This window comes from Engraulis encrasicolus, chromosome 8 (genome assembly GCF_034702125.1).
Source record: "Engraulis encrasicolus isolate BLACKSEA-1 chromosome 8, IST_EnEncr_1.0, whole genome shotgun sequence".
Taxonomy (NCBI): Eukaryota; Metazoa; Chordata; class Actinopteri; order Clupeiformes; family Engraulidae; genus Engraulis; species Engraulis encrasicolus.
This window is the reverse complement of record NC_085864.1, coordinates 15,073,165-15,085,011: the sequence shown is the minus strand read 5'-3', so window position 1 is coordinate 15,085,011 and position 11,847 is coordinate 15,073,165. Positions and strand designations below refer to the sequence as shown.

The 11,847-nt window shown below is 47.3% G+C and overlaps 1 protein-coding gene across 2 annotated transcripts in view; it reads right to left on the bottom strand.

Annotated features, from left to right (window-relative positions):
- The window catches only part of mnta (MAX network transcriptional repressor a), a 41,221-nt gene that overhangs the window by 20,513 nt on the left and 8,861 nt on the right, over window positions 1–11,847 (bottom strand). Inside the window, exons 2-4 of one of the 2 annotated variants that reach the window (XM_063205038.1) lie at window positions 11,093–11,831; window positions 10,450–10,491; window positions 9,452–9,563 (exon numbers count right to left, since the gene is read on the bottom strand). In XM_063205038.1, the coding sequence (XP_063061108.1) occupies window positions 9,452–9,563; window positions 10,450–10,491; window positions 11,093–11,831 (893 nt within the window). The remainder of the gene's footprint in view (window positions 1–9,451; window positions 9,564–10,449; window positions 10,492–11,092; window positions 11,832–11,847) is intronic. The other variant, XM_063205039.1, reaches the window with a different exon arrangement.

Genomic DNA, 11,847 nt, shown 5'->3' with positions numbered 1-11,847 from the left:
ATTTGGCCAGAGTAGCCACAGGCCCTTTCTGTGTAATATATGACCAGATGCACTGCAGTCCACCTTCGCAATGATGCTCCCTATTCACATTCACAACATCCAAGTCGGCTGTAAAATGGCCTACACGTTGATCCCAGATATCACTCCTGCAAACCAGATATAAGGGAGGGGGCGAGGAGAGAGAGAGAGAGAGAGAGAGAGAGAGAGAGAGAGAGAGAGAGAGAGAGAGAGAGAGAGAAAGAGAGAGAGAGAAAGAGAGAGAGAGGGAGGGAGAGAGAGAGAGAGAGAGAGAGAGAGAGAGAGAGAGAGAGAGAGAGAGAGAGAGAGAAAGAGAGAGAGAGGGAGGGAGAGAAAGAGAGAGAAGAAGAAGAGAAGAGAGCAAGATGGACCTATTTAAAGAAATTAAGAAAAAGAGTGAAATAAGAAGAGCGAAAAAAAGAGAGAAAGACGATACAGAGCAGGAGAAAGAGAAAGACAGATTTGAGGGACAATGGCACGACAGTTTTTTTTCACACCCCTTTTTTGGTTCAGCCGAAAATAAGGCTCTGCTTTTGTTCACGTAAAGTGGATTTCCAAATGTCAGAGCCATTATCACAAATTGCTCTCACTTCAAGACAGTTTTACACAAATGCACACACTCCAGAAAAAGGAAAAATACATAGCATGAACACCTGTTCAGTCAAAACTTTACTGAATAGATCTTTTTTTTGGCGTACTGTGTAGATATAGGCCAAGGCTGCAGCCAGACATCTGGGTTCAACACAGATTGTAGATTTGTCTCATGTCAAGGATGGGCAGAGAATATGTTGGTTCTGTAAAGAATAATAATAAATAGGGCTGGGTAAAATAATCGAGTTAATCGATAATCGATCGAATCGAAATTCACGTAATCGATTCACAGGGCACAAAATCTATTTTTTGGTTCTTTTTCTTTTTGTTCTTTTTGTTTAATTTAGGTCTATGGAAAATACCCAGTAGGTATTAGTCAATTAGGCTCAAGCCTACTTATAACAAATTAGCAATCTGTTAACACTGTCAAGCCACAGCCCTTTCACATTTTTATATAAAAATAGTCAACAGCATCTTTTGGGGGAAATCCAGGCACCAAGAAGGGAACGGATTGAATCGATTCGGCATGAATCGAATCGAATCGTGATTAATCGATTCAAAGCCCTAAGAATCGAAATCGAATCGATACAGGAACATGGCTGCGATACCCAGCCCTAATAATAAATAAACTAAAAGAATAAATAAAATGTACTTTTCTGGGTGGGTAGATGCAGGTCAAGGCTGGAGTCTGATTTCTATGTTCAATACCTACTGGAGGGAGTTTTGTTTAGTCGAGAGAGAGAGAGAGAGAGAGAGAGAGAGAGAGAGAGAGAGAGAGAGAGAGAGAGAGAGAGAGAGAGAGACGCGATTTGGTTGGTTAAAAACAAAATCGCCACCTACGCCTAGTACAAATTTATTTAAATTTGCCGGTGGGTTAAGAAGAAATTCTTGTGTGCATGTGTGTCTGTGTGTGTGTGCGTGTACATGTATTCCCAATGCATGCAATGGGTATACCTACTGGAGTTTCGCCTCATATTGTCAAGGATGGAGAAAGAGAGAAATGAAGACAGAGAGAACGATACTGTCTGGAGGCTTGAATTTTAATAAAGAAAACTGGAATCGGTGTGTGTGTGTGTGTGTGTGTGTGTGTGTGTGTGTGTGTGTGTGTGTGTGTGTGTGTGTGTGTTTGTATGCGTGTGTGTGTGGGGGCTGCTCTGATCCACTGCCATATCTCTGGGTTGTTTGGCTCTATGTGTGTGTGTGTGTGTGTGTGTGTGTGTGTGTGTGTGTGTGTGTGTGTGTGTGTGTGTGTGTGTGTGTGTGTGTGACCACGCACGTTACGTAAACAGCAGGGGAGGCAGACGGGGGTGCTGCAGCACGACTATCTGGCGCATGGGAAAGCAGATCAGTGGGACAGAGAGAGAGAGAGAGAGAGAGAGAGAGAGAGAGAGAGAGAGAGAGAGAGCGAGAGAGAGAGAGAGAGAGACAGAGACAGAGAGAGAGAGAGAGAGAGAGAGAGAGAGAGAGAGAGAGAGAGAGAGCACGCGCATTACGATGATGGGGGGGCTGCAAACACAGGAGAGAGGAGGGGCTATGGTTAAAATAGTGAGGGAAAACAAAAGAAATAAACGAACAAACACGAGGGGAAACAAATGGATACAGAGAGAGGGGGAGAGAAACCAAGAGAAAAGAGATCTGGAGCAAGATGAGATAGACGAGAGAAGGGGAAGAAGAACAGGGAGAAGAGGAACGAGAAACGGCAAGAGAAGAAGAGAGGAGAGCAGAGGAAAAAGTGCAGAGTGGAAAGGACAAGATGAGAGTGAGGGAAGAGAGCAGACGAGAAGACGAGAGTCGAGGCTGGGCTGAGCAGGGCTTAGCTAGGGTAGGACAGGAGAGAGGACAGGAGGGGGGGGGGGTGGTGACGTCACGCGGCTCTGGGTGGCCATGTGCTCGGAGCTCATGCGGACGGAGAGAGCAGAGCCAGGGAGCAGCAGGAGGGGAGGAGGAGGAGGAGGGGGGGCTTACACGAGAGCCACACTGACCGCCTTTCCACACAGGAGAAACCTGACTCAAAACACACACACACTAACCTAAAGACACCCGCACGAAGAGACCCAAAATGTGCACGTACGCATATCATATGCATGCATGCACGCATACATACAGAGACACATGCACTCCCACGCACATGTACACAGACACAGTATTTCATCTGATACCATCGCGAGTCGACACAAAGGGGAATAGCATGTAAACAAGCTGGGTTCAGTTCTTCCCCAACTCAGTCACATGCAACACACACACACACACACACACACACACACACACACACACACACACACACACACACACACACACACACACACACACACACACACACACACACACACACACACACACACACACACACACACACACACACACACACACACACGGCTCTAAATTAACTTTTTCCACCACCAGCCAATTTGGCTAGTAGACATTTTTTCTTACTAGCCAAATGGAAGGTCAACTAGCCATTTTTTTCTCACCAAAATAAACCATGCGTTAATTATGTTGCTTTTAATTATTTTATTAAACTAGGCTATGTCCTCAACACAGATAAACAATATAAATATTATACTCAATATAATTCAGTCTATTCTATAATTATTTAGTAATTATATTTGTATTACCTGCATTTCATTATTTTTCATTCCATTTCCATATACTGCACAGACAGCCAAACACTAGCCTATTACCTCACACACCATCACCCAAACCTCACATACAGTATAGGCCTACAACTCACACAAACACAGCATGCCTTCAACACTAATGTCACACACATACCAGACTTTCAACATAGCCAAACACACACACACAACCAAACACTGCAAAACCTCATATCCCCTACACAGCATCACTTCACACACATTGGGTTAAATACCATGGACAATGCACAGAAGACAGGTGAAGGGGAGAAGAGATGAAGGGAGGAGAAGGAGACGAGAGGAGGACAGGAGACACCCCCCCGCCCGCGCGCGCGCACGCACGCACACACACACACACACACCTACACAGTGCGTGAATGATGTCTGCATTGTGTGTTTATGCTGCTGCTGCGTGACACCTTCAAGTTCCTCCAGGTCAAATTCATATTAGCTTTACTTACGATGCGCTTGGAATGACAATTACCGTTACGCTATGTCAACTAGATATCCAATAACACCACGGAGACCATGCTTACTTTGTTACTTTCGTCGCTAGTTTTTGTTATCTTTTTTTCACTTACTTGTGTCATACCCGTGCAGGGTCTTTGCGATGGCGTGGGCGTTATTAGGAAACGACAACTCCATCGTTTGTAGTTGCGAGGACCTCGCAAATATCAGACGGCTTCTGACGGCAACGACACTGTTTTGACAGACAGCTGTTCTAACTCCTGTCCCTCCACTCACGCGCGCCGTTTTCGCTCCACCAATACTCTATTTCACTGTCACAACGCTACTGTTACTTGCATTCATCGACACATAACCGTGCTTTAACCACTGCCACATTATTTTTCATCAGACCAAAACCTACAAAACCAAAGTAATCCGCGCTAGTCCGCTAATTGAACATATTTTATCAACACTAGTTCCAGCGCGCGGGTATTAAACACGCAGCCAATGGATGTGAGGCTGCCTTATTGTGATTAACGGTCAGCCAATGGGTGTGGGCTACATCATGACGGTAGGACTAATGTTCATGGGTAATGTAGGCGACGTTTTGACGTTCATCAGACGGCAGCTACAGATCTGTGCGTGCAGCTGTTTAACATTCAGTCGGGCACGCGCTACCGGCCAATTTGGCTAGTGGATGATTTTTTCTACCAGCCAAAATGATTTTTCACCCGCATTTGGCGTGTTGGCGTGCGTTAATTTAGAGCCCTGCACACACACACACACGTAGAAACAGAAAGCAGTCGTCACAGCCGAGAAAAAGGGGAAACTGGTTGAGTTTGTCTGCCCCTCACTGAGTGTATGTGGCAAGCTGCGGTGAACACGGCATGCGAGAAGTACAGAGAAGCCACAGCCCAGAGCGAACACACACACACACGCACATGTGGTGAGGTAAAAAGAAAAACAAACCCTGCAATGACACACACACATACACATTATTGACACTGCGAGTGCGAGAGTGAGTGTTTTCGTAGTCCTCTCTCGGCCATGCGGTCACCTTTTGTCAAGATAAACACTGCCTAAGTTTCGAGGTAGAGCGGGGTGGGTAGGGGGGATTAAGGTGTGTGTGTGTGTGTGTGTGTGTGTGTGTGTGTGTGTGTGTGTGTGTGTGTGTGTGTGTGTGTGTGTGTGTGTGTGTGATGTTATTATGAGTCAGGAGTTAGTCCAAAGTCAGCCAAGAGGGACTTGGGAGGCCTAACAAACAGAATGGAAGAACAAAGAATGGAAAAGTAACCTACACTTCCAAGTGAGACACGTATAACCACTGCTTTACATTAACACCAGCCAACCGGCCAAAGGCTGGTCAAATTTGAGTTTGGCTGGTAGAAAAGACCAACTCACTAGCCACTTTGACCCAGTAAGGAGTGTGTGTTTCGCTAATAACATTAGAGCCATCTTGGCTGGTGATGAAAAAAGTTCATTTAGAGCCCTGTGTGTAACTATGACTAGAAGTATGACTAGCAGTACAACAATACTGCTATAACTGATGAAAAAAAAAATCCTCTTTTTTTACAACCCCATGGCCCCAATGCTCGCTCCACTGTAACCACAGAGCAATGAGGACAGAACGAGATAAAAGGAGGAAAAATAACTGAATCAGGGGGGCAAACACGATAAGAGAGTTCAAAAGCTAAAATTGACAGAAAGGGATAGATTCGAGAGGGAAAATAAAATCACGAGGGAGGGAGCGAGGAAGGGAACGAGGGAGACCAGAGAGAAAAGGGGGAGAGAGAGAGAGAGAGAGAGAGAGAGAGAGAGGGAGGGGGGGGGAGATTGCATGGATGAACACATGTGAGCTCAGTCTTGTGGCCCTGTTCTCTCTGCTTGGTGTGTGAGCAAGTAGTGCATGTATGTGTGTGGGCGCGTGCGTGTGTGAGAAAGTGAGAGAGCGAGATAGAGGAGCGAGAGACAGAAAACTTGCCCGTGTGTGTGTGTTGGCGCCGCCCCTAGCAGCCTCTTTCAACAAGAGGGGAGGGCTCGGGAAGGGACACCCTGTTCTTTCTGAAACTCCTCACTCAGCCCCCCCGCCCTCACTGCTTTCTCTCTCTCTCTCTCTCTCTCTCTCTCTCTCTCTCTATCTATCTATCTATCTATCTCTTTCCAACTTGCCGCCATGTCTTCAGGGCGCACCTGCACTTGAGCAACAACTTAACTACACTACACCACACAAGACTAGACTAGACTACACTACACTAGCACATACACACGCACGCACACGCACAGAAAGGTAGCGCGCCCTGGCGGAGCGCGCACTAATCTTGACTAATCGGCACGGGGAAGACAAGACGCCGGTACCAAGAAGCCGCCCTTCACACGTCTCACATTGGACGCATAGAAACGTCCAGACTTCCATCCTTTGCAAAATGGACTCCCATGCCCAGCGAGCCACTGAGCCAACAAAACAAACGTCAATCCAGGCCACAGGCTAACAGTGCCAACGACAACACAAAAACAAAAACAAGCGTAGACCAGGAAACCATCTAACACATGACACGCATCTGTTCTTTTGAGTAATATGCCTAAACGTGAGGAGCATTTCTGAGCATTGCATCAACAAATTCCCAAACAAATGCACTAAAAAGTACTAAGCCATTGAAGATATTTATTTTGCCATAGGGGATAGTGGAGTTTGTATGTATGTGTGCGTGAGTGTGAATGTGAGTGTGTGTCTCTGTCTCAGGTGGTGGTGGGGGGTATGTTTAGATTTGAGAGTGTGTTTATGGGTAGGAAAGGGGTGGGTGGGGGTAGGTTATGCAGCTTCCTGTCCTCTTTTTAATTGTTCCAGAGGCTCAGAGAGCAAGCCAGGTTGGCCTGCTGGCTGGCTGGTTGTTTTTGAGCAGAGGCAGCCACGTGCTTTAAATACATCGTAAGCTGCTAGCCACTGAGGCTGAGCTGTGAGCGGCCGCGGAAGGGGAACACAGTGTTGCTGGGTTAGTCTGCCAGCAGTGCAGCATGCACGCACACTCGCCCTCCCTCCTTCCTACTCCCCTCTCGTTCTGCCTCACACACACACTAGCTACCACGCGGCTCGGGGAGAGTAGGGGGCGGGACTTGGGCTTGCACACTGCTGCCTTGCTGACACGAGTTCTGCTCTCACACGCGCTCCCATGCACACATAGACACACTACACCCCACCACACATACCCACACCCACATAGACACACACGCTGGGGCTAATGCAGGCGTACACGCAGGCAGACACACACATGGGCGCGCTGCCCTACTTTTCGCCGTCACCATGCATCTCCCGGGATACGTCAAGCGCCTCGGCTTCTAACGGCATACATCTAGGAGGAGGAGGAGGATCAACTCCCCTTCTCTGGGCCCCTCACTCACTCCATCTTTCCACCGCTCCTCTCTTTATCCCTCTCTTCTTCCCAAAGAAGAGAATTTGGAGAATAATATCGCTCCTTTTGTGACCACGTGCTGAGGGAAAAATAGTACTCTGTGTACCAACAGGTGAAGCAGCACAAAGGAGAGAGAGAGGAGGAGGGAGAGAGAGAGCGAGAGCGAGAGCGAGAGAGAGAGAGAGAGCGAGAGAGAGAGAGGCAGAGAGATGATGAGAGAAAGAAAGAGTTTTAGAAAGAGGGAAAAAAAGGGAAAAAAGATATTGAGGTCAGAGCCAGGAGAGACTGCCCCCCCCCCCCCCCCATATTCCTAGGTGCTTAGTCACCCCAAAAACACCAGACATGTGGTCCCATTACACACACACACACACGTCTCACTAACAGCTGCAATCAAATACAGAGAGAGCGCAAGAGAGTGAGAGAATGGAGTGAAGTTTGTGCAGTGACAGCTCTCCACACCACAACAAGACACTGAGTCATCAAACCAGTGGTTCCTCTTTTAAAGAGAGACGGGTGTTGGCGTCTCTGAAAAATGTGAGTGAGTGAATGTGTGCGCCTGTTCATATCAAATAAGACAGCCTGTGTATGTTGTATATGAAAATACACATAAGAATGTATGTAGGGATGGTACAAACCGCACCGAAAACCGAAACCGTACAACTCACACACATACCGAACCGAACCGTGCAATCCGTGGCAAACCGCAATTTATGTACTGCCCAGAAAAATATGTAAAACTGAGATTCTAGGAGTATCTTATCCAGTTTCTCTGATTAAAACATTAGCGTATGAGACCAATCAGAGGATGACACAATGAAAATCACACCATTTTCACATTATAAACGTTACAAACCATATGTAGGAAATTTAGTGATAAGTCCAATTCTATTAGCCAATAGAAAGAGGGCATTTGGACGACAGCTGACAGCTGTCTCAGACACATGCAAAAGGTCAAATTCAACTTGCGCATCATCCCTTTATAACTGCAGTTATATAAATATTGTTTAATATTCCCAGTGCACCATTTATCATGAACTAAAAAAAGAACCGTAGAGAACCGAAAACCGTGACCTTGACACCGTGATATGAACCGAACCGTGAATTTTGTGAACCGTACCACCCCTAGTATGTATGGAAATCAGTGACAGAGCAAGAAGACAGACATCAAATGTGAGTGTACGTCCAGGAGAGGGAAAAAAACACTATGAAGGCCTTAAGAAACTTTCTGTCATTTTCCGACAGTCTGAAAGGCACCGTCATTCAATCTCCAGAAGCGGTAGTGCAGGATTAAGTGCGTCTGCTTCTCAAGGCAAATCTCCCCCCCCTTATTTGTGGCTGCCAGACACCGCCATATTCGGCCCTGAACATCCTTTTCGCAAATTCCCTGTCTGTCGGCAGCCTATTCACCCCTCTCTTAGAAAAGCACAGACTAAATTCCACTTTGTAACGCACCGAGCGAAAGTAGTTGGAAATGCGATTTTCTTTCCACTGCTCTCCTAGTTTGGAGTCACGTAAACCTTCCAACTCATCTGTTTAAAAAAAAACATTTCAAGTATAGGCTAACCTACGAATCTTTCAACAAACGGCAGAAGGTCATGTTCAGACTCCAAACCCACAATGCTGTGTGCAGACTGATAACGGTTCTCCTGGTGTAAATGGAATATTTGGTACGTCTCTATCTCTATCCTAGGTTCCTTTGGCAAACACACTACCTCATAACTTGTTCTTTATCTATTAACAAGGTTCTTGGAATCCTCCAAAGGACACATGAGACTCGAAAGGTTTTTTTTTCGGCCAAATACACTTATAATAAATAATGAGCTATTTCCTTTGATCAAAATGGTCTTAGCAGAGACACTTCATTCGTCCCAAAGGAAATAACGGTGCAAAGGCAAATGTCTGTCATACAAAGAAAGACTGAGATTATTATCAGAAAGGTCAACGCTTATGGATATCAATAATAAACTGATTAAATGATCCTTTACTCCTTGGATGCCAGCCATTTTCGAATCATACTACAACCCAAAAGAGCCAAAGATTTTCAAAATGTGGATGTTTTTTCATAACACCCATGGAAAATTGAATTCTATTCCTTTGTCAACACCACAACATAAATGACTGAACTGACACGCCTCAGCATCATTGGTACTGAGCATTAGGATCTGAAATGGCGTGCTTAAGCATCATTGGTACCGAACGTTAGGATCCAAAAAGACGCGCTTAAGCATCGTGAACGTTTGGATCCGAAATGAAAGTGTGATTGGCATCAAGTGAGTTAAGAGCAGAGGAACCAGGCAGCAGGCGACACCTGCTCAACACTTCTGGGCGTGCGTAATGGAAGTTACGAAGCCTCACCTGGATGTAGCGCAGGGCACTGCGGAGCACACTGAGGTTGGAGGCCTTCTTCTCGTCCACGTTGGGGATGTTCTTCTTCAGAGTCTCGAAGCACTCCTTCAGGTGCGCCCTCCTGACAGGGGTGGTAGTGAAGAGGAGTAAGGTGGGGGAAGAGAATGGCGTTATTGAAGGCTTATCAAGGTTACTCCACATCCTGCACTTACCTGTCTTGGTACTTCAACTACGAGACCCTCTCAACCTCCAAAACTACACTGTACTGTTTTGACAAGTTCCAGGCCTTATACATTACTTTGACCCAGCACATTGACATAGTATGCCTCCAAGATGGGATAAGCTCTGGACATGTACTGTAAATCAATTCTTTTGTTCGTTTCAATATCTCCCTATTCTCTCGTTGCTTTGACCTTTTAAAGAGGGAGGAACCCGCAGAACCCTTTCTCTCCTGTTGTCGTAGTAACCTTCTAAGATGGAGGAGGAGCCTGCTCAACCAGGCCAGTGTGCCTCTGTACTGGCGAGGGATTAAACATGGCTTCCTTCCCTACTGACATATTTCAACACCGCCTGGAGCACTGAGTCACACGACACACACACACCGGTCCTAAGGAGACACTGTGTGTACTCACATTCTACTCTTTGAAGTCTTAAGATAGAAGACCGAGAAGGAGGAGAAGAGGAGGAAGAGATAGAATAACTCTACATAGATAGATAGATAGATAGATAGATAGATAGATAGATAGATAGATAGATAGATAGATAGAGATAGATAGATAGATAGATCTATAGATAGATTGATTGATTGATAGATAGACAGACAGACACAGATAGATAGACGGCTAGAAAGGAATACGAGAAGGAGAAAAAGGTGGATGAGGAGAAGAGAGAAGAGGAACAGGCAGACAGCAGAAGGAGACAAAGGAAAGCCTCTGGGTTAAAATGTGTGGGGAAACGGTCCTTAGAGGAGTGCTCAGTCAGTGGCTGGCATGGCTAAAAGGACCCACCTGTTCTTCTCAAGCTTGTTATGCACCTCTCTGGTCCCTGCCCTGGAAACACAGATCAGAGGCCAGTAAGTTCCCCGATGGCATAACAACAACAAACAAACAAACAAACAACAAAAAGACCAAAGGGCCTATACTAAGAAGCTGGTTCCGGAGTAAAATAGGTTAAGTTAAGAGGTAAATCATCTAAAAGAAGAGCCTGTGAGGTCCCATTTGAGGCCTCCAGGCTCTTCTAATAGATGATTTACATCTGAACTTAACCTGGTTTACTCCTGAACCAGCTTCTTAGTATACCCCTCAAGAGACACACTCCAGGACATATTAAGAGACTCGACAAACATGCCAGACTCAACATGACAGAAAGATTTCAAAGTCATTTAAACCAAATCACCAAAACACCATAAGACCTTGTTTTATGAGCCACACACAACCATCCAAGTTGGTGAGGCTGAAGAGCAATTAAAAGCTACAGTCGTGTATCAGTACCATCACTGAGGGAAATCTTGTAACTCAAATTGAAGAATTAAATCTAGCTGTGCTCCTGAGAAATCTACTTGCGAAAACACTGAGGTAATGCAAGCAATCAGGCACGGTGTTCATGTTGTATAATCTCGGTCCCTGTTCCTCCCTGTGTCCGTCCACTCACCCTCCTGGCCTTCCGTTCTTCTTCCCGTCCCCGTTGCGGGAGTCGTCCTGCGTCGGGCTGGACCTGGACACCGGGCTGGTCTGGCCCGGGGGCTGGGGCTGCGGCGCCCCCGGCTGAGCATGCTGGGAGGAGCCGGTGACGATGGATCCGGAGTACGGCTGCAACCCATGCACCATCTGAGGCTGCTGCTGCTGCTGCTGCTGCTGCTGCTGCTTGGTCCCGGCCATCAGCGTGATGGGCTCCGGCTCCGAGTGCTTATGCTGGGGGGAGATGAGCAGGTGGTGCTGGGTGCTCTGGGTGGAGGCGGCGGTGGGTGCCCGCACGTCTTTGCCAGGGGAGGCCTGGTGCGGGTGGTGCACGGTGGTGGTGGGGGGGCTCCGCGCCGTGCTGGGGGCCGGGGGGAAGGCGTTGGGGTTGGGCTGCTGGTTGGGGGTCGCGGCGGGGGCAGAAGGCACCACGGGGATGGGGATGACTGCGATGGGCAGAGGAGGGGGCGGCGGCTGGGGGGCCAAGCGGCGCTCCAGGCTGCCGCTGCTGGCGGACTCCTCGGCCCAGGTGACATGGTTGTGGTGGTGGGGATGGTGGTGGTGGTTGTTGTTGTAGGGGTGGTGGTGGTTGTTGTTGTTGTGGTGGTGATGGTGGTGGTTGTTATTGAGGCGGACGGCCGTCACCGTCTCCTTTCTCTTCCGCTGCTCGGCCTCTTGCTCCTGACGCAGACGCTCCCGCAACTCATTCTCCTCTGGAGGAAGGGAAAC